Source organism: Arvicola amphibius, chromosome 10 (assembly GCF_903992535.2).
Source record: "Arvicola amphibius chromosome 10, mArvAmp1.2, whole genome shotgun sequence".
Classification (NCBI taxonomy): Eukaryota; Metazoa; Chordata; class Mammalia; order Rodentia; family Cricetidae; genus Arvicola; species Arvicola amphibius.
The window spans coordinates 57,444,259-57,467,444 of NC_052056.1; the positions used below are offsets into that span (position 1 = coordinate 57,444,259).

Here is a 23,186-nt window from a genome sequence, read left to right on the forward strand (position 1 = left end):
CGAAGCAGGACAGGAGCAGTGCTTATGAGAACTAACAGTCACATCCAGTTCAGTGACACGGTGGGAGCCATCTGAACTTTAATGGCACTTCATAATGCTATCCTAGAAGGAAGGAAAACAAAGCCAAGGAAAATCCCTGGCAAGGGAAGATGTGTAAAATGCCTTGCTATCTATTTACATTGCCCAGATCATATGTGACTTTCCGGGTTAACATCTTGATTGGTTCCAGAAGGCCAGTGTGCCCTCCTCTCCTTTGCCTTAGTAGTGCCACATTCCCATGTCCCCACTCACTTCTAGTTCTAGTTGTCATCACAAGGTCAAAGGTCTAAACCGTGGTCTTGGGCTGACTGAGATCTGTGCGTAGTTGCTGAGCTACGAGGAAATGTGGGTGGGGAACCTATGAAGAAATACACCAGCATTAACTGCGTCTATATACACACAAGAGGGACTTTTCTTTTTCCATTATACTTTTCCTGTTTTCTTATGAGCACCAATTAATTTTACAAGTGTGGAAAAAATAAATTTATGGTCTCTGGTTTATGCTCTGTGTTTTAGAATTGTTAGTTTGCAAAAAATAAAACAAAACAAAAACCTGAGCAGATGTTATGTGTAAACATCAGAAATATCTCTCTCTCTCTCTCTCTCTCCTCTCTCTCTCTCTCTCTCTCTCTCCCCCATCTCCCTCCCCCTCCCCCTCCCCCTCCCCCTCCTCCTCCCCTCTCTTCTCCCTCTCCATCTCTTCTCCCTCTCCCTCTCCCTCTCCCTCTCTCTCTCCCCCTATCCCCCTCTCCCCCTCTTCCCCTCTCCCCCTCCCCCCCTCTCCCCCCCCTCTCTCTCTCTCTGTGTGTGTGTGTGTGTGTGTGTTGGGGGGTACACCATAGGAAATACCCGATAAGATGTTATATCCACATAGTTCTAGAACTAGAGAAGAAGACTTGCAAGGGATGAGAGTGACTTCGAACTTTGGGAAGCAGGTGACAAGTTTCTCTGCGCGCAGGTGGGGCCCGGTGGCTAGAGGCTCCGTTTCCTGTGGAGGTGGATCACCTGGCAGGCAGCCTGCGACAGGTAGGGCGGAGGCTTGCGGTCCTCAAGCCTGGGCGGAGCAGGAAATAGCGACCGCCCAGGGCTGGGGCGGAGCACCGAGAGCCTCAGGTGCGGGTGGGCTGGGCGGTACCTGTGGGGACCCTAGGGTCCCGCTGCGCTGCAAGACCCGCGGGCTCTTTGGAGATGCGCGTCCCGGGCCGGTGGCTGAAGAAGAAAGACGCGGCTCCCCGAGACCCTTGAGCCTCGGCGGCTAGAGAGGGACCAGCATGGGCCGCGGGCTGCAAGCACCTTGCCTGCTTCTCTTCACCTGGCTCCCAGCAGGTGAGCCCTGGAAAAAAAATGGGTCCTTTTCTGGGCCGCGCGAGGCAGGAAGCCATTATTGCCTGGCTAGCAGAGCTGGTCACCCATAGGGCGGTGGAGTCCTGGGGCCCCAGCTCCGGTAGCGCTTGGCATGGGCATCAGGAGGTGCAGGATCCGGATCGAGTATCTGCCCGGGGGAACCTGTTGTTTTCCTCCTTTAGTAGCCCAGGGCCATCTGAAACAGATGCAACAGAAAAGAATCCTCCGTCTTTGGAATTTTCCTCCAACAGGTGTTAGGCGCTTGACGGCTAAAACTGAATCCATAGAGGCGAAATCCTTATTCTAAAACTTCCTAACACCACATTCCCCCCATCCCCTCCATCCCCATTTCCAACCTCACACTGACCTCGGCCTCCGTGTCCTACTTTCTTTCAGGGTGTAGATACGGGACAATCATATTGGCCTAGAGTGCATTTATTTTTTTTTTTTTTTCTGGTCAAGTTAGATTGCTTCGTTAGTGTGTGAAGGGGTGTTGGGCGTAATTTCGAGTTTCTTTTACAGACCCCCCCCCCCACACACACACATACCACTAGCGCCTGTCATTTTTCTACTTTTTGTGTCTACCTTTCTCCTCACTCCCCCCCCCCTTTCAGGTGCCCAGTCACCTGCTGTCCCAGCGTCACCCTTTTGACTTCCACACTAAACCCCTCACTTGAGATTTGTGTGTTTTAAGGTATCTCTTGGTAACAGGACAGCGGTCCTGTGAGTGAAGCCACATTGGAAAACAGGGTTCAGGGAAGGCTCTCCTGGCCCTGTTCACATTAGCACGCAGCTGTGACTCTGTAAACAAGAATTTAATTTCCTTTGGACGTCCCACAGTTTGATCACAGACCAATTGGAAGCTTGTGTAACTTTTGAAGGAAGAGATGTATTATGAAGGCAGAGGCAGAGTTTCCTTTCTATGAGCTAATTAGAGAGTTGCTCAGATGTAACCAAATCTCACTCAAACTAGAGCTTAATGCCGAGAATAAAAGGAGGGAAGGTGGCAAAGGGCAGGGAATGAAGGGGAAAATAGCCACATTCTGGAGGCACGCTGGCCTGCAGCATCTTCTGCCAGGTGTAGGTTTTATCGTCTGACACTAACAAGATGCCAGTGTGCACGGTGCACAAAAATCATATGAAGCCTCACCTAAATTTAGGTGCACCACACGTCACCAGAACGGTTAGCTTAGATCCTCAATGCAAATTTGTAAGAATCCTGGAGTCATCTACAGTCTTTTCCCCTGTGTGTCCATTTTTCTACTCCAAGCCTGTGGTAGCTGGAGACAAAATTCCTCTTTGAGCTGCCTTAGGAAAATAGAGGTCTGCTTCTATCAGCCCCTGAGCATCCTGTTTCCCAGACAGGGACTTTTGACCTAGCAGTCTTCTGGACAGAATAGGAACACTTGTCGATGAAGAGTCCATCAGTGTATACACCCCGGTCCTTAACTCCTTAAATCACAAGCATGCTGTTGTTTTAAACTGTTCATTTTTTTTAAAAAAAAAAAATTAATGCAGACAATAGACATTTTCAAATATGGTCACGATAGCCAAATGAATCTTAGAGTGCATAGTTTGCTAACTGTATACAGCTTCAGAAAGTGTGGCCCCAGCTCTCTGAGTCAGCCACACGATGTTTGTCGCCAGGACCCTGAGACAGGACAATATTACAGGGTGTGGCGCTTGCCTGGGCCTTCCTGAAGTAGAAGTTGACCTGTGTTTTATGAGAGTACAGAAAGTGAAGTCTGGGTTGTCAGAATTCACTTTCATTTCACCCAGAGAAACGGAGACCTCAGCACCCTGAGGGGAAATGGCTCCTGTGGCAGATACCTGCTCCTGCAAATGCAGAGGGCCATGGGCAACACCGCAGCCGCTGTCTACCGTGGGTGTGTATATGTGACATCTATTGGGTTTAGATGGCTGATGTTTGCGTGACTCTGGCAATTGAATGAGGTGTTTAAGGCCTGCAGTAAACAGTGATAATAATATACATTTCAGAAGACTTTTTTGTATAATCAAAATGAAGGTTTTGAAGAACTTGCTATACTGCTTGTACAAAATGAAGGAGGGCTAATATTGGCCATGGTGATAATGCTAGCTATGATTTGTACCCACACAGAACTGTTTAAAGAGAAGCTTAGAGACACTGACTCCTCCTCCCCGCTCCCCCCACCCCTGCCTGAGAAACTGAAGGTTACTGTAACAAAATAACTGAGGTAATCGAGTCGAAAAGAGGCTCAGCTTGCCCACAGTCTTGAGTTTTGGGTCCATGTTTGGTTGGCCTTGGTACTTTTGGGCCTGTGCATTAAAGTGGAAGCATGTGGTGGAAGAAAGCTGCCTACCTCCAAGTGGCTGGGAATAGAGGCAGAGAAACTGCATAGGGCCAGGGTCCCAGTATTCCCTCCTCCAGGGCACTTTTCCAATAACCTTCTGGTAGGCCCTACCTATTAAAGGTTCTGCCACCTCCAAATGGTGCCAAACTGCAATCATGTCTTTACCCTTGGGCCTTTGGGTGACACTCTTAGCCCAAACTAGAGCAAAGACTATGAAATTAGAATCCAGACTCCGCCTCTTAATAACTTTGGGTGAATTACTTCAGTTATATTCATTTAGAAAACGGGCGAATTAAATCCTTCCCACTACTGCTGCCCACACACCCAGCCAGAGCATCTCTTTCGGGTGCTTTACATTCAAGCACAGTGGCCTAGTGTGGTATTCACTTCCCCAAGTCTTTACCTTTTTCCTTATTTTTAAACCAAACATCACCAAGTGTCTCTTCAGATGCCATATTTCACAAAACAATGCTTATCAAAAATCCTCCCACAACTTGCAGTATCAGGACGTACATGTGTTACACACATGTATACACATGCAAGGCTTATAATCTAGGGACCAAAGGTTTGCAAAATCTGTTGCTGCATCAGATAAAATGATAATTAGCATGAAATGTTATTGCTATCAAAACTCAGGGACAATAATCCCACATTTGCACTAGGAAGAAGAAACTCTGTTAAGTCTGTTCTGAAGACCATTCCAAACAGCAGTGCGTTTGTTGGAAAACCCTGTACTTGAGTGTGCTCCTTTGTGGTCTGTCAACTTGTTCCATTTTGGTTGTTTAGAAGAGTCAGCCCAACTGCCTGGTTAGCATCTGACTTTCCACAGATGAGAAGGGTAGGCCAGTGATAGAATTGTGAAGTCCCAGAGGAAGGCGCTGAGGTCAGGGAGTCTTGAGAAGTTCCCATCACCGTGTTCTGAGCTCTGGTAAAGATCACTTGCCAGCTGTTGGGATGCTTTGCTATTCTTTAAAGTCTTGTGTGTGTGTGTGTGTGTGTGTGTGTGTGTGTGTGTGTGTTTGTAGACATTTTTATCTTATAAATGATATCTGAATTCTTGTTCCTTGTTGCAAAATATTAAGTAAGGCTAAAATAAGCACTTTAGCATCTGGTATTATTGGCTCCTAGCTTTGCTTGCTTTTGCCCCCTTTCAGAGTTTATTTCTGGAGTGAAAGTAACTTCCTTCCGATTCTAAAGGGGGAGTGTCATTGTGTTTTGTAAAAGTTGTTTCGAGATAGGGTCTCTCTATGCAGCCCTAACAGTCCTGAAACGCTACACAAACTAGTCTGCCCTCAGGTTCACAGAGCTCCACCTGCCTCTGCCTCCAGAGTGTAGGGATTGAAGGCATGCGCCATCACTAGGCCCCGTCTGTAGAGGACTTGTATTACTTTACAGAAACCACCAGCTATCCAGCCATATTTTTACGTTCTGGGAAATCCGACTGCTGACACATAAGGGACACAATCCTAAGACAAAGCAGCAGTGATTTCCCCTTGGTGCTGGAGGTGGAGAGCGGGACATACTTAGAGCTAGTGAGATCTCATAAGCTCTCCAATATGGTGGATAGTGACGTCGGGCCTCTCGGGGTGAGATGGTTGTGTGTGTGGTGGTTATAACTGCCTGCTTGGAACCTCCAGGTCCCCTTGAGAGTTCCTGAAACTCCTTCCAGAATTCTCATACCCTGTTATACAGAAGGAGAAACCATTTGACCCCAATCAAGCCCCCCCCCCCCCCCCCGCCCCGCCACCGGGCGTTAGCACAGACGAGACAGCATGCATGGGAACTGGAAGGACTGCTTCTTCCCTTGTCTATGTGGTGAAGCAGGTTGGTTTGGTTTCGCTGAATCCTGATACACAGAACTGAGCACGTGACTAGCCCTCAGTGTCCGAATAAGATGCCAATCAAACATCTAGCCCCAAACGCCATGCGATGGAGTGAAATGTTGGGCAATCGGTGTCCCTTCTACCTGGATTCATTTTGGCCCCATACTTTGTTTTGTTTATGAAGTCCTTGGGAGAAATGAAATTGTGCCTTTTCAGAATTACAAAGATTCTCACCTCTCTAGTTACTTATGGATTTTTTTTTTCAGTTTTCAAATGTTGGTGGGTAAGACAGGGTCGAAGGATGGTAGTTTTGCTGTTTTATTCATTTCCCATTTTTAATCACCAGGTTCTGTTGCTTAGTTTCAGGCTTGTTTCTAATTCTAGGTGCCAGTATGCACACTAGGCCACTGTCAGCACCATCTTCTTGCCTCTTGGCCTGCTATCTTCTTACCATCAGCCACCCTGCCCTCCCAGAATGTCAGGCTAGCCTGCCTACCCTACATTAATCCTATTCACCTTCACTTCAACTCCACTCAAGACGCTTCCTATAGCTCATCAGCTGTGTGGAATTCAAGACCCTCTAGTGTCAGAGCTCACCAATCGGCAGCCTTGTCTCTCCGCTGATAATGGTATGACTTAGCATACCCTGTTACAGGCCATTCTTTTCTTTTGTATCAACTCTGACTTTATTTTATGAACTTTGTAGAAGTAAAAATTTAATTCTAAACTTAAATTTTATTCTGAGTAATTTAGCCTTTATTGTTAGTTTTTTTTTTTTTTTTTTTTTTTTTTACCAGCACATACTTAACACATCATTTTATACAGGGTTCCTGTGCTGGCAAACAAAAGCAGCCATGGGCCTGGTCCCCAAGAGTCTCATGCTCTAAGGAGAATACACACTGCTGCAGAGACAGAACTGTGACTAAGGCTATAAAGCCGGGTTAAGGCACCAGGAGAGCACGTGACAGTTGGACTCTTTCCAACCAGGAGGCCCTCTCTAAAGACATGGGTGAGCTGACGAACGATTCTCTGAAACCAAGGGAATGGCATGTGCCAGATCACCAGATAGGAGCTCCGGGGGTATGAGGCAGGAAAAAGAACCTCAGTGAGGCTGAGTGGAGAGAGCTACAGGTGTGGCGAGAAGGAAGAAGCAGGGAGGGTCTGATACGAATGGCTTCGTGGGTTACGGTGGGAAGGTGTGTGTGCGTGTGTGTGTGCATGTGCATGCATGCATGTATGTGTGTGCATGCGTGTGTGTGTGCACAAGTGTGTGTGTGTGTGTGTGTGTGTGTGTGCATGTGTGAAGAGCAATGGAAAGCTGTTGGAGGAACATAAGGAGTTTGAGTTGGGGGATGAACAGCAGCGTGGAATCCATACACATGGGAACCACAGAGGTTTACTGTAACAACCAAGCTAAGGCAGGCTGGAGGTGGCCACACTTTGTACCAAGAGGGTTGTGAAGAACAGAGATCCCACGGGTATTTGAGAGCTAAGTAAACCCAATGTGGCAAGGTTGCACTGAATAACAAGGTAGAAAGAGACACTAAGGGTGGCTCCTGAGTTTTGGTCTTGCTCATTGGCTAAAATGGGAACATGAAAGAGGGCCTAAGTTTGTATGGAAGGATGTTGATTTAGGAGTTGGGCTTGATTTAGAACTTGAAACACCAAAGAAGAGCCGAGCCATTAGGAGCCTTTGGATACATGTATCTGCCTGTCCCTTGGTATACAGTGGTAGGAGATGGCCTCAAAGCTCTGCTGGGTTCTGAGAACCTTGCCAGACTTGTTCACGACAGATTATTTTATCTGTGTGTTTTATTGTTTATTATTGAGTCCCTCCCACCCAAGAGGATGAATTCCAAGAGCACAGACCTTGTCTTCTGGAACAGTGTCTGGCTCAGAGTATGCATAACATAAGTGCATGTGAGGGTTCTGGTGGGGCCCATATTTGCATATGCTCTGAGATTAGCGTGTGGGGTCATGAATCACCAACCTGGGCAGATGACTTTGGGAAACCCCTGTTTGCCCCTCAGACAGGTCTTGTCCTTTCCCACTAGTAACCAAAGGAATGTGAAGTTCATGTTACCTGAGTGAGTACCTTTTTTTAAATTTTTTTTTTCCACCTGGTAGTTTTTCATCAATTTTTTTTAACATTTTGAGTTTCCTCTTTTGGACAGATTGTGCCATTTACTGTTTATAGGAATATAAATTTAATTTCTGAAATAGTTATTAAAATATAAAAGGCTTATTCCCATTGACGGGACTAACACTATGGAATAAAAATGTGCAGATAAGGTAATCATTAAAATATCCATTTCAACAATTCATCATCATCATCATCATCATTGTTTCTAACAGTGAAAAATCAAAAGCAACCCAAACTCCCCAATCAAAATTTTATTATATAAAAATTTGTAATCAATTATACTTTACAGAGTGAGTTTCATACTGTCACTGGGAACAAATAGATCTGTATGTACTGATATAGAAAGAGTCAGTCATCTGAAGCTAAAACAAAGTTGTTAATCAATGTACATATAATTCATCTAAGAGAGTAAGGGACAGATATGGAAGGATGAACATCAGACTCTCCACAGTGACAACTCCCTGGAGTGAAATTAATGGCTAGCAGCAGAGGGGAACATTTTTGCTTTTACTCATTGTATTATTTGGAGCTCCTTGTTTACTTTATATTAATAAACGAAAAGGAAAAAGTTTCTATGCACAATGAATACATTTATGAATATCTTTTAAAATTCTAGAAGTTTTTTCTTTAAAGTTTTACTTTTATTTGTGTGTCTGTATGTATATGCTCCTGTGTGTCTGGGTACCAATGGAGGCCAGAAGAGGGTATCTGATCCCCCAGATCTAGAGGTACAGGTATCATGAGTTACCCAAAGTGCATGCTGGGAACTAAACTCTGAGCCTCTGGGCAAGCTCTTCCCCCACTGAACCACCTCTCTAGGCTGAGAATGTTACTTAAATGTTTAAATTTCAACCATTTTTGAAAACTTATCTGGAAAATGGGGTGGGGTAATAAGAACAGTGTGCAGAGTTTGGAATTTTAAGGGGTTTCATTGCTCAGCAGTTGATAGCACTGCCTGCTCTTCCAAAAATGTCCTGTGTTCAATTCCCAGCAACCACATGGTGGCTCACAACCACCTGTAATGAGATCTGGTGCCCTCTTGAGGAAGAGACCTGGTCAGTCATCCTCATCAATTTAGATCATGAAACCCCGATATGGAGAAGTTCAACAGAACCACCTTATACGGGCTGCCCATGTATGCTTCAGCATTACCAGAGCATAAATTTCATTTTCATTCATTTTAAATGTACCGCTGTGGTTTACTAGCAGTATGTCAGTTTAGGCTATTCTTTGGAGGATTGTCTCCACTGATAAACTTGAAAAACATTAAATAAAATAAATAAAATCTATCTGTCTTTTTTTCCTGCAAAGGTAGAATGAGATAATGTGTGATTAAACACCATGTTTGGCAATACAGGAGATACTCTGTCTCGTAGGGGGTCCTCATAGAGGCCCGTGCTTAGCTCCCCTCCCCCAGCCCAGCTCGCCATGCATGGGCATAATTCCGCCCCCACTCACTTTTTGCTCATCCACAGTTCTCTCCCAGTGCTTCCTGTTCCTTCTTCTTCATCGCTCATTGCTGGCCCCTTTCCTTTAACTTCTCTCATATTTGTTCTGTTATCTAAGGGAATGTAGCTACTGCTGATGGTAAATAGACTCGAGGCCATAGCTTGTTCTGATAGGATTGAACTTATTTGCTTTTTGTTAACCTGCAGAGTCGAGTTGAAGTGTCTGGGTATTTGCAAACCCTCAACAGGCCAAACTTCCATCAGCAGGGCACCAGGCCCTGTACTCCTCAGCTGGCCTCTGTGTCCCTTTCTACCACCATGCGTGGGCCACCTTTGCTTTGCTGTAGCAAGAGAAACTCAGCTTGGGAAGGGAAAGGATTTGTCTTGACTCACAATCTTGGAGGTTTCAGTTGATGGTTGCTTTGGGCCTGTATTGAGTCTGTGGTGGAGCCGAATAACTCACCCCATGGCAACCAGGTGATTCAGAAGAGAGGAAGGCCAGCATTCCACTGCCAGTCATCTTTGATAACGTGGTACAGTAGTAGAAAACCTTGCTTAGGTCCCATTCTTAGAGGGTTTCACCATCTTGGGACCCAGCCTTTAGCACATGGGCCCTTTGGGACATCCCAAGTAAAAACTATAGCTTAGGTCCTCTGTGCAGAACTTTATATGTGACAGAAGGGGAAATACCATCTAGTTATCTCCCCTACCAAAAAATAGTCTTGATTCAAAGAAAAAACTGTCACCTACATCTCTATCCTGTAAGGATAGCATTGTCTAGAAACTGTAGCCTCTTTTCCCATCCTACACTACACTAAAGTAAGAAATGTGCTAGGTTCTGCATGCACTTGGTAATCTATGGCATTTGGCTGGTGAGAGACTGTGCCTTCATTGGTCTGCTTTCCTTCTACTTTACTATAGGATGCCAGTCCCCTCTTGGCACAGCAAAAATGGTCTCGGAAAGTACCTGGTGGCGGGAAATGAAGAATCCCCTTCTCCTTCCCTCCTTCCCATGCGTTCTTGTAGCTCATCTGAAGTTTCCACTCTACCCTTAAATGACAGGTCTCTCTGCTCCCTTCCTCTTTCACAGAAGAGGCAAACTCTGAATGGGTTTGGGAGCTAGAAAGCACACAGTCCCCTAACTGCTTTTACAAAGCGGAGGCTATCGTCATAACTTACATTTGAACAATTTCAATTCTTTCGAGAGAATTTTTTTTGACATTCTGACCTTAGTTAATCTTACCCTCTTAATTTAGATGCAAAGGACACAGCAAATGGACAAGATTTGTTGAATGTCTACTATGTGCCGGGCTCTTTACTTATTGGGGATATTTATTATTCTTTCTTTTATGAGACAGATATTGCCATTGTCTGATTTCTCATAGCTCGGGAATAACTCAACAGGTCTTTAGGATGGGGAGAGGGTGTTAGGTTTAGAATGTAGGCCACTAGACTTTAAAGTTTTCAAGAGAAAATGATAGAGACAGCTTGGGCATTAGGCAACAGTCAGACTGGGAGTAGGAAGGGTCACAAGATTAAAGGGAAGTCAAGAATTTGAAAACTCTTAGTGCTGAGTTTGAAAGAACACACAGGTGCCCAGGTCATTTATAATCAAGGCATTTCTCATTTGAATGAACTTTTCTGCCCAGATTCTTCTGGCATTCAGGTCTCTTCCTAAAAGCTCTATGGACTGACTACCATGAACGTCCAGTGTGGTTTGTTGTACAGAGTAAAGGTAGAAGCTAAAGGAAGAAAAAAGATGGGACAATTTTGCATTTGAGATGGGCTAATTGCTACTTCCTTTTTCTCTCTCCCAATCTGAAAAATCCTGCTGCTTCTGAGAGTATGGTGCCCGACGTCCACTTGTCTAGGGAGCATTGTAGTTTTGAGTTTGATTGCATCGCTGACACTTATTAAATTAGATTTGTGCTGCTGGGTCCATGGGTCTTGGTTTACACTGCTGAACTTTGGTCCACGTGAAGAAGCAGAGCTTATTCCTATTATGGAGTGGGGTGTTAGGAGTATCACTTGGTGCATAGTAGAGTCTGAAGACCAGCAGCGAGCAGACAGAGATCCAAAAGTGTTCGGGTATCTCCTCTCTCTGCACCTCACCACCAACCCTGGGCGGGTGTGGCTGAACAGAGGTGATGGCGTGTGATCCCTACAGGGTGCTGTGGAGTCGGTAGATCTCAGGAGGAAGCACAGATGAGGACTCAGAACCTCCAAAGAGTTGAAGATTCACATGAGGGATTAAATGACAGAGAGGCAGAATCCCCAGGCGCAAAGCCGGTACTGACGTTGGTAAAGGTGACTTGGTCACTCCAGCTATGACTTACTCATAATAGCGGTATTCATGTAAGAGGAGCTAGGTATGTGTTTGGTAATCAAGGCTGTCACCCCAGATCCCATTCTCTCACCTCTGAAGGGTCAGAGTCGGCAGACTTCAAAGTCACAGAGCACCAAATTCCCTTTCCTGACCCTCAGAAATCACATTCTCCTCTCTCAAGTGCTCCATCTTCTCACAAAAGCTGACTGGAATTTGAGTAAGCTGCCCAGACCAAATCACTCTTCAGCCAAATAAAGAACACATGAGTTAGGGATTGTGGTGCCTCTTCCTCTAACTAAAGGAGAACCCGGAGGAACAGCAAGAACCCAGCAGAGGGAGAGAATCATGACCCTGAGCCCCTTAGAGTGACTGCAAGCCAGCCACGTGTCCACGTCCCTGAAAAGCCATGCGGCACATCTCCTCCCAGGATCCCGTTTATTGTTGAAAAGAAAATATCCGAAGGTGCCATGTGAAGTGAAGGTTTTGTTTAGAACAAAATGGTTTTTCTATATATCCCAGTCAGTGTGCGTGGTGGTTGGTATTCTGGGATGTCTTTGAAGGTGCTGCCAGCAGGGTTTAACTGAGGAGAAAAGACCCACCCTGATCGTGGGTGGTGTCTTTTTGTGGGCTGCTTTTCCAGACAGAATACAAAGGTGAAAGCTAGGGAACTCCGGCATTTTCCTTTCTCTGCTTCCTGGTCTCGCAGATATGTGAGGAGCACCACCCAGTGCTCCTAACCCCAGGAGCACTGTCCTCTGCCATGAGGGGACAAACTGTGAGCTGAAATAAAGCCTTTCTTAAGCTGCATTTGTGGGGCACTTGGTCTCAGCAGTGAGAAAACACGCATTGATTAACAGATGAAGCCGGTGTTCACGAGGGCGCTCACTGCCAACCTCTTCTCTAGTAGCTGTGTCCAAGCTGTGATAGGGAAAGCTGCAAAGACAGTTTGGGTCTGTTCAGGGAAGGAAAGGCAAAACATAGAAATAAAAACTCATTGCTTCTGTCCTTGCTGTGACTAAATATCTAGTAAGATATTTAGGGGGGAAATGGCTCACAGTTTAAGAATGACGGAGTGTATGGGGCTGGAGAAATGGCTCAGAGGTTAAGAGCATTGCCTGCTCTTCCAAAGGTCCTGAGTTCAATTCCCAGCAACCATATGGTGGCTCACAACCATCTGTAATGGGGTCTGGTGCCCTCTTCTGGCCTGCAGGCATACACACACAGACAGAATATTGTATACATAATAAATAAATAAATATTTTTAAAAAAAGAATGACGGAGTGCGTCAGGATGGGGAGCCATGGAGAGGCATGTGAGGCAGCTGGCCACATTTTGTTCCCAGCCCAGAGCGGAGAGTAGGAAGGCAGTAAGGCTATATACCTGTAAGGTCCTCCTACTAGTAATCCACTTCCTCTAGCAAAGCTCCACCTAAGGGTTTCGGAGTCTTCCAGAACAGGACCATTCCCTGCAGACCAAGTGACATAAACTCAGCCATGAGTACCATTGGTCTACGCTGGCCCCTTGCCTCCCCTGAAGAAGACCTCCTTGTTATGCAATCTAGACCACATCGGAGCATCCCAAGGTGCTGCCTGTGAACTCTTCTCTGACCATGCCACCATTTCATCTTCTGTGTTGTCTAGCTCCTCATCAAAACATGGGGAGCTTGAAGTAGGCCTGATGGTTTCGGAGCTCTAAGAGGAATTTTACAAAAGAAAGAAAGGGGGGACTCCTAATTCTATCAAGCCTTTCTTGATATGTTCTGTGGCCCTTGCTATTTCATTTGCTCTCTGTCGATGCTGCTCATCTGTGCGGATCAATGTCCACTGCTTGCTTATGTCCTCAGTCATTTATCCAACCGCGGTCTGTGTGACAGGCATAGTAGCCAGGGTATGTATTTGAAGAGTAGGGGGCAAATCCAGGTGTCTTCTCAGAGCCTCTATATTCAAGCAGGGAGGTGCTCTCTGCCTACAGGGCAGGACGCTTTGAGGAAGGCGGGAGAGACCTCGTTCTCTCAGCCTTACTGCCTCGAAGGCTTCCAAGGAGCTGCAGAATGGGCAGTAGGCAACCCAAGGAAAACAGTGGAGTGGGGGAAGGTAACGCGGAGAGCAGTCCAGCCTGAGAGTGCCACAGCTGTGACAATCTGGAGGTGGGAGTAAGTTCAGAGTGGCTGAGGCCTGTGTGAACTGGGACATGAAGTGAGAGGCAGCTGGGAAAGGCAGGCTGACCAACTCACTTTTGGGGCCAGAGGATGGAGTCTGAAAGGAGAAACCATTTTTTTCTCTTTTCTTTTTTCTCTCCTTCCTTCCTTCCTTCCTTCCTTCCTTCCTTCCTTCCTCCTCCTTCCTTCCTCCTCTCCTTCCCTCCTCCTCCTTCCTCCTCCCCCTCCCCCCCCCCCTCCTTCCTTCCTTCCTTCCTTCCCTTTTCCTTCTTTCCTTTCTTCCTTCCTTCCTTCCTCCCACCCTCCATCTTTTCTTCCTTTTCTAAGGCAGGGTCTCACTCTTGAGACCAGGCTGGCCTCAACCTCACAAAGATCCACCTGCCTCTGTATCGTGAGTGCTGGGATTTAAAGGCTGTGCTACCTGAACCACAAATGGAAACCACTGTTAGAAGAGAAGGAAGGAACAGGGGGAAACTGGTTGTAGCAGGATCACTGCACTATAACTACAGGCTTGTTTTAATACAGTTCTTTTATTGTTGTGGGTGTGGGGTGGTTATTGCTGGATGGGTGTTGGTGTGTCAATAGACTGAATTTTGGGAGTTTTTGTCAGTCTTTTCCCCTTTGCTTCCTCTGGGGTGAAGGTGGCGGGTGGAGTGGGGGGGCCTTTCCTTCTGTCTAATGCTCAGCAGGAGCCTGTGTATTTGAGCTGCCAGGCAGAGGTGGGCAGGAGGGCAGGGGCTGTGCTTCTTTTGTTCATTTGCATGGCTTTTATTACTCAGGAACAGAAGTAGGTCACCTTTAGCATTGTCCCCGGCTCTTGCCTTCAGGGTGCCTGTCCTTGCTGGTCACAGTTCAGCACACAGAACGCTATGTCACCCTGTTTGCCTCCATCACCCTCAAATGTGACTACACCACTTCTGCTCAGCTCCAGGACGTGGTAGTGACATGGCGCTTCAAGTCCTTCTGCAAGGACCCCATCTTCGACTACTTCTCTGCCTGTGAGTACCCCGATTCTTGTTCTGTCCGAAGTTCCCAGGCATCTGTATGATATCATCAGAGTTTAGGAATAGATCACAAATTGTCAGCATGAGAAGAAGCTACTACGACCTCGTCCATTTCTCAGATAAACTGAGCCCAAGTTCCACAAGAAGTTGTTCCAGGGCAAATGTTAGTTTGTTTGCCCCATGTTGTTCTACAAATATTTTAAACAGCTCAGACACAAAAGACCTAGCTCATCCTTTCTTCTGAGCACTCATTCAAACCAGTCCTGAGCCCTGAGCCCCGTGGCAGGGAACTCAAGCCAGTGGCCATTGTTTGGAAGATCCCTGCCTGCTGCCTCAGGTTGAGTAAGGTAGAGCTCCCTGCCTCCACACAGCCTATTCACCTCGGGCATCTCAGATCACTGCGATATGCTACGCCTTCATATCAGCCAAGCCCTGCTTCTCAAGGACAACCGGTCCATTCTTGTCACCTGTTGTGCCAGGAGCTCCTTCCCAGAGGCCCATTTCTAACTTCCCTTAGCACCAGAGGAACCTGGAGCCCCACAGGCAGCCTGAGGTGGTTAGAGCCTTAGGAAATTTGAGAGTACTAGGGGAGACCCTGTTGGTGGGGGAGGAAGTGGAGATAAACAAAGGGAGGAAGGCATGGTTGCACGCTTCCTGTAGCTCTGGGGCTAAGGCCTTACAGGCTGGACAGAGCCTCCAAAGCTCTCCTAGCCTCCTCATTTAGTTTGCATTGTCATCTTGTGGGTTCTTCTTAAACACTTGAGTTACGTGACAAGGGAGAGACTAGGGTGGGAAGCAATGGTCCCCTCGAAGATTTAACAGCTTTTGAGTTCTCTACTGTGAAGGTTGGTGACTGAGCCCCCATTGGAGCAGAAACCGGGGGCGGGGTGGGGGCACGTTGTAAATGAACCAAGGGAAATTTGTTAGGAGACAGGGCATGCAGACAGGCTTTGGAAATGATGGCTTTCAAGGTTGTTTGGAGTCTTATTGATGCGAGTGGAGTTCCTGTGAGTCTACTCCAGACCTGCAGAATCTGAAGGACTTGGTCCTCTCTTCTCAGCATACCAGGCCGCTTTATCCCTGGGCCAGGACCCCTCCAATGACTGTAGCGACAATCAGAGGGAAGTTCGCATCGTGGCCCAGCGGCGGGGGCAGAGTGAGCCGGTGCTGGGGGTGGATTACCGGCAGCGCAAGATCACCATCCAGAACCGTGAGTTGGGGAGTATTTGGGGGAGGTAGCAGGGGAACTAGAGCTTGAGGAGGCAGAGACGGGCTTGGCAGGCTTAGTCAGCACGGGATTCCCCAAGATCTTCTGGGACCTGATGACTGACTTGGCCACTGGGCTGTTTGAAGCAAGTGCCAGATTCTTAGAATGTGTTCCACCATATGAAGCTGCTTCCCTGGAACTTGGCCTGTAGACCAGAGGATGTTCCTCAGCCTTGGTTAAATAAAGGTCAGGGTGTCATTGAGTCTTTTGTTTCCTGAGACTCAGGCTAAGATTCACATCCGCTTCTTTGATGTTTTTTCCAAATCATTCTCTGGGCTCACTCACACACCAGGTCCCTGAGGTCCCCTTGGCCACTCTTGATGCCTGTACCAAAAACATGAGCTTGAGGGCAGGTGGATCCTTTGAGCCTGCTGCAGTCCCTGGACAGAGGAAGCAGCAGTGGCTTGGACACAAGCCTGGGGAAGAGTCACAGTGGTTCCCCTCACAAGCCTAGCCACAGGCAGCAGCGGGTTGGCCATTTTCTCTGCCTCTTCCTTCTCATCGGAAGAGAGCCACACTTGCAGTAAGTATCACATGCATTGTCTGGAAGTTGGGTCTAAAGCAGGCTCCTTCTTTGTACCCGGTACAAGAAGCAGCCCCCGCAGCCCTGAGGCCACAACCAGATTCAGGCCTGGTGACTGCTCAGCTCTTGGAAATGAAATTGAGCAAGCACCTTCACGTTTTGGTTTGTTTTTGCCTCAGTTTCTATTAAGGGGAACTGACTATAGAGTCCACGTCACAGAGAATCATGTCCAACAGTTACTATGGGATGGACCGAAGTCATCCAGTCAGGATGCTTCTATGTATGAAGAATTAGCTAGGGCCCCATGTTCCTAGCCTGTCATCTTGGATTACTGTGTAGTTAAAATGACAGGACTCAGAGACTGTTTCAGTGAACTTTACATGCTGTGTTAAAAAAAAAAGCTATTTGGGGATGGAGAGGGAACTCAGCAGTTAAGAACACTAGCTCTTCTTCCAGAGGACCCAGGTTCGATTCCCAGCACTTACACAGTGGCTCACATCTGTCTCTAACTCTACTTCCAGGGGATCTGATACCTTCTTCTGGCTTACTGGGCACCAGGCATGTATGTGGTGCACAGACATATGTAGCAAAACACACCTATATGCATAAAAATATATTCATATACATAAAAATAAATAAACAAGCAAACATTTAAAAATTTAGAAGGAAAAAATATTTGTGGGGCTGGAGAGTTCAGTGTTTAACAGAACTTGTTGCTCTTCTAGAGAACCCAAATTCGGTTCCCAGTACTTGTTTCAAGCAACTCACAGCCACCTTTAACTCCAGTCCTATGGGGTCCAGGGCACTCTTCTGGCCTCTGTGGCACTGCACCGACATGCACAAAACCAGACAAACGCATGAGCACACACATACACTCAAATAATAATATAAGTAAATCTTTTTTTTTAAATTGCTGGCCATAAGGAATTTCTCCACATAACCACATAAAACCACACATCAGGCTGTTAGTGGTACCCAAACAGTGAGAGAATTGGTGACTATTTTATAACCATTTAAAGGGCCAGTTTAACCTTGCCTCTAAGTTTGTTATCCTTAAATATGCATGATCTTTTCACACACGTCCTCTGATTTCCCCAAGGTAGCCTGTGACTCTTAGCCTAGGGACCGCCTGCATTTGCTTTAGTCTCCATGTGCGTCCTTAGAGACTTGGCTGGCTCTACTTTCTCAGAATTGGCTCTGCTCTGACCCCTGGTCTCACATATTTAATTAGCCAGTTTCCTTTAGTGTTTCTGAAGGATGAGAAGTCCCCGTGGAGAGTCTGGAGGCCGACCCTGCTCTTCTGTGTGTGTCTGGTTCTGAGTAGTCCTTCTCACTACCTCTCCTCCTGACCGCTTTTGGCTCATACGCCATCTTGTTCTCGCTCCTAAAGGAAAGCAGTATTTCCCCAGGGTTTATTTCTACCTCCAGGCTCATCCTCACTTCTCAGAATCCTTGTTTTCTGACACTTTCTCATCTGAGTTTCCATCAATCTAGAGGACCCTGCCAAACAAGGTCATGGCTTGGGTAACCTATTAACATATTTGACAAATAAGGTCACGGTTCGTGTAACAGATTGAAATATCTGAATAGCCACTCCGTGCTGGCATTCCTCAGAAACACTTTAGGAAAGTCGGGTCAGATGAGAACTTTCATCATGCCTCCCGATCTGGGGGTGGAGGAAAAGAGGTAGGTTTAGAAAATCATGAGGGAAAAAAGCTTCACAAGGATTGACGTAAAAGAGAAGGAAACAGAAGTCAGGGCTCGCTCTGGTCTTGCATGACCTCACGTTTTTGTTTCAGTTCCTCAGGAGGTATTTCTTGACAAACAGACAATGAAGAATTGCAGATATGATCGTTGCCTGTGCAACTCGGTTATACTGAGGCCTGATCTCTGCAGTTTCTGAGATAAGCCGGCAGGCCATCACTTTGGGGTGCTGCTTTGGGGCTCTGATTGACTTTTAAACCGGCCAGGACAGAGGGGTTGGCTCCTCTTGAATGTTCCTACAGATTGTAACTTAATAATCTGAGCCACAGGGTTTCAGGGAACATTGGTCATATTTGCTTAATTTTTAAGTGTATGTTAACCGTTGGTTGATCTTAATCAGGTCACAGTGGAGCATCAGGTACTCAAAGGAACACAGATTCTTTTGGGGGGGTAATACTCTGAAAATGCTGTGCATATTTTCTGTGCTCATTCAAGGTCATTGCACAAGCTGTCCCTTTTAGCACCTACTTGTTCCTCTTGAACTGGGGAAGGGTCTAGGCTGTGAAGTTTTACAGCCATTTTGGAGAAAATATCAGGGCTCCGTGTTTCAAAGCTCCAGTCTGAGGCAGAGTTGTGGGGCGTGAACCTATCTATGCCAAGCACTATCTCTGTGTGTTTGCCACTCCCTTAACCCCTCTCTACCTTTAGTTTCCTTATCTGAAATATAGCTAAGTAATCATACCCATTTCTCAGCTGGTGTTACATTTGATTGCAAATAAGCAGAAACCAGAGATATTAGTACTGTAAGCAAAAGGAAGTTTGTTTTGATCTCATGTATAACATCAGAAACACACGGCCCAGACCTAGGGTGGTGGCTGCATTCCATTAAATTTTGGGGGGGCCCAAGTTCATTTGTACTGACCCAGATTGTCATCTTCTTTCTAGACGTATTGGTTCATTATTTGTTTCTAAAATGAAAGTCCCATGCCTGGGTAATTTGCAAAGGAAAGAGGTTTATTTAGCTCATCACTCCGGGTGTTGAAAGCCCAAGAGTAGATGGTGCCACTGGTTTGGCCTTGTGAAGGGGTGTGACAGGGTCACCATGAAAACAATATTATTATAAAAGTGCTTACAAGAAGGAGAGTCCCCAGGGGACTACAGGAGACCAGTGAGCAGAAAGGACCATTCTTCTTCTGTAACAACCCGTTCTGTTGTGAACCTACTGGGGAGATGTAAGAATGACTTTAATCTTCTCTCAGGACAGCTCATCCAAGTGACCTAATTAGTGTTCTGATCTCCATCCCTTAAAGATTCCTCTGCCTTCCAACAAGGCCACGCTGAGGCTAAGCTTCCTGTACATGAAGCTTTGGGACACACATTCAAACTGTACCCAATCTGTAGCACCCAGGGAGGAACATAGAAGAGATGAGGAAGAAAGGGAAGACTGTTCACATGCTATCTTAAAGACGTTCCTGCAACTCTCCTGCATGCATTCCGTTAATCAGAATTGCGTCACTTAGAAGAGGGGATGGGAAATCCTGACTTTATTCTAGGTGATCCCTGACTTAGTCTATTTTATGCTGCTATACTATGCTCTATTCTATTCTGCTCTTAGTCTATTTTATACTCTATTATAAATGAGGACATAAGACTGAGTAATTATAATCAGTGGAAATGCATTGGCTTATGTTTATAGAGGTTGAGAAGTCTGGTGAGGGTCTTATTGCTACACCATTTTACAGCAATAGAAGACAGGGTTTTGTTATGTAGCTCTGGCTATCCTAGAACTTGCTTTCCAGACCAGTAGACCAGGCTTGTGTGGAACTCATAGAGATACACATGGCTGTGCTTCCCAAGTATTCGGATTAAAGGTGTGTGCCACCGCACCCAGCCAAGTTCACCCTTTTTAATGGCTCCAACCTACCTACCCACCCACCCATGAGGATAGAGCCCTCATGGCTCATTCTGCTCTCTCTCTCTCTCTCTCTCTCTCTCTCTCTCTCTCTCTCTCTCTCTCTCTCTCTCTCTCTCTCTCTCAGAAAGTGTTTGGTTAAACTTCCACACAGCCACCAAGGTCCTAATCTCTTAGTACTAATAGAATCACAGTTTTAGTTCAGCAGTTTTAAAGGGAGCAAACACACAAAACACACATTTCCTTAAACTATAGCAGCTGTAGGCATACCCATCAATTCCACGATCCTGCAAGAAGGGAACAAATCAGTGGGGAACAACTGGGAATCTCTTCCTCCCCCATATAAAAGCATATGTAGTGGGAATTAAATGAGACGATGTATCCAGATCCTTATAAACTTCTTGTGGGGTTCGATGACGAGTTTTTCCATCATCCTCGTCTTTGGGAATAAAGGAAGGTCTGAGGAAGGGTCTGGGATCTCTTTCTCACCAATCACAGGCCTTCTTTAGGAATGACAGTTCTGAGGTCCCTCAGCTACCATGCCCTGATAACCGGCGCTTTTTCTTTCCTTCCTACATAGGAGCGGACCTTGTGATTAATGAAGTGATGTGGTGGGATCATGGAGTATACTATTGCACCATTGAGGCTCCAGGAGACACCTCAGGAGACCCGGATAAGGAGGTGAAGCTCATTGTCCTGCGTAAGTGCTGCTGGAGCCCTCTTGGGCCACCCATCAGGGTACTCCCCCGCACACCCGTGCAAAAGCACCTACCAATCGCAGCAAAGCCAGAAACAAACAGGTCTGTGTTACTTTCATTGGACTGGGAATCTCTAATGGTCTCTTACTAGAGCTAAACCTTTTTACCAGTGTATCACTAGAACTTAACCATTAGGTCAATGGCTGTATTTACTAAGGTCTAGAACATTGGTTCTCAACCTATGGGTCGCAACCCCCGTTGCCAAAGACTTATCAGAAAACACAAAGAGTTACATTAGGACTCATAACAGCAGCAAAAATTACAGTTATGAAGTAGCAACCAAAATAATTTTATGGTTAAGGGTCACCACACATGAGGTATTAAAGGGTCGCAGCCTTGGGAAGGTTGAGAAGCACTGATCTAGAATGTTGGAGTAGAGGCATCCCTTTAAAGATTTAGTTCAGCCCCCTTTCGGCTTCTCTTCACTGTAGATTGGCTGACAGTGATCTTCATCATCCTTGGAGCCCTCCTTCTCCTGCTGCTGATTGGTGTGTGCTGGTGCCAGTGCTGTCCTCAGTATTGCTGCTGCTACATCCGCTGCCCCTGTTGTCCTACCCTCTGTTGCTGCCCCGAGGAAGGTGAGAGAACACGAGGAACAGTGGGTTGGGCATGATGAGACACATGCCTGAGGCCCCAAGCAGACAGGTTGACCTTTCTCAGGTCAAAGTTCCTGGTTGTTCCAGGATCTCCTTCATGCCTTCCTTCTTCCCAGGTTCAGAAGACATAAGCATCAGCCCTAAGAATGATGCTCAGGAGTGCTCTAAAGCCACAGGGAAGGTGACTGATAACAGGATTTCTACCTGTGAAATTCTTCTCTTAGTATGCAGATGGAGTTTGACCGACAGATTTAAATAAAAGCGTGTGTGTGTGTGTGTGTGTGTGTGTGTGTGTGTGTGTTTGTGTGTGTGTTTGTGTGTTTGAACAAGTCAACTTTTCTTTCCCAGGTCAGAAATGGAATAGAAAGTTTTAGCACTCTAGCCATGCCTTGGTCTTTTTGGCAACCTGTCTCCATCCCAAAACTCTCCAGGGATTCTGGCCACCAGCCATCTAATTAACACATGGAAGCTACTCATCCATTTGGAGAGCCCAAGCATTTTAGGAGTTATATTTCAGAAACCGGGGACAGAGACCGAATGTTTCTTATTCTATTACAATCTCACAACACTACTTAGAGATGAGATGAAAAGAATAGGGAGGGAAATAGAGAAAGGTATTGAGGCATTAGTTCTTTTTTTAAATTATTTTTTTAAAATCTTATTTACATACCAGTCCAAGTTCCCGCTCCCTCCCCTCCTACTCCCCCCTCCTTCTCCCCACACCACCTCGCATCCACTCTGTCACAACACTAGAGGCAGGACCAAGGCTCCCCGCCCCCGTATCTAGGCTGAGCAAGGTATCCCTCCATAGGGAATGGGCTCCAAGGAGCCAGTTCATGCACTAGGGATAAATACTGGTTCCACTGCTAGTGGCCCCACAAACTGCCCAAGCCACACAACTGTCACCCACATTCTGAGGGCCTTGTTTGGTCTTATGCAGGTTCCCCATCTGTCAGTCCAGAGCCAGTGAGCACTCACTTGCTTGGGTCAGTTGTTTCTGTGGGTATCCCCATCATGATCTTGGCCGCATTGCTCATAATATTGCTCTTCCTCTCCATGACTGGACTTCAGGAGTTCAGCCCAGTGCTTAGCTGTGCATCTTTGCATCTGCTTCCAACAGTTACTGGATAAAGGTTCTATGATGACAATTAATGAAGTTATCAATCTGATTATAGGGGAAGGTCAGTTCAGGTACCCTCTCCACTATTGCTTAGATTCTTAGCTGGGGTAATCCTTATGGATTCTTGGGAACTTTTCTAGTGCTTGGTTTCTCGCTAATCCCATAATGGCTCCCTCTTTTGAGGTATCTCTTTCCTTGCTCTCCCTCTCTGTCCTTCACCCAACTCCTTCCTGACCCCTCATGTTCTCCTCCCCACTCCCCTTCTCCCCTCTCCACTCCCCAATCACCCTCCCCCTCCCTCCATACTGCCAATTTACTAAGGAGATTTTGTCTAGTTTCTCTTCCCAAGGGGTTCCATTTATGTCTCTCTCAGGTTCTCCTTGTTTCCTGTCTTCTCTGGGGTTGTGAAATGTAGGCTGGTTATCCTTTGCTTTATGTCTAATATCCACTTATGAGTAAGTAAATACTGTGTTTGTCTTTCTGTGTCTTGGTTACCTCACTCAGGATAATTTTTCTAGTTCCACCCATTTGTCTGAAAATTTCAAGATGTCATATTTTTTTAACCACTTAGTAGTATGCCATTATGTAAATGTACCACATTTTTTAAAAAATCTATTCTTCAGTTGAGGGACATTTAGGTTGTTTCCAGGTTTTGGCTATTATGAATAATGCTGCTATGAACATATCT

General features: G+C 46.2%; 1 protein-coding gene across 1 annotated transcript in view; it reads left to right on the top strand.

Annotated features, from left to right (window-relative positions):
- Window positions 1-1,264: 1,264 nt before the first annotated feature.
- Ildr1 (immunoglobulin like domain containing receptor 1) overlaps window positions 1,265-23,186 on the top strand; it is a 37,855-nt gene continuing 15,933 nt past the window's right edge. Inside the window, exons 1-5 of the mRNA XM_038346189.1 lie at window positions 1,265-1,365; window positions 14,442-14,612; window positions 15,679-15,828; window positions 20,605-20,724; window positions 21,214-21,360. Coding sequence (XP_038202117.1) covers window positions 1,311-1,365; window positions 14,442-14,612; window positions 15,679-15,828; window positions 20,605-20,724; window positions 21,214-21,360 — 643 coding nt within the window. The 5' untranslated portion in view covers window positions 1,265-1,310. The remainder of the gene's footprint in view (window positions 1,366-14,441; window positions 14,613-15,678; window positions 15,829-20,604; window positions 20,725-21,213; window positions 21,361-23,186) is intronic.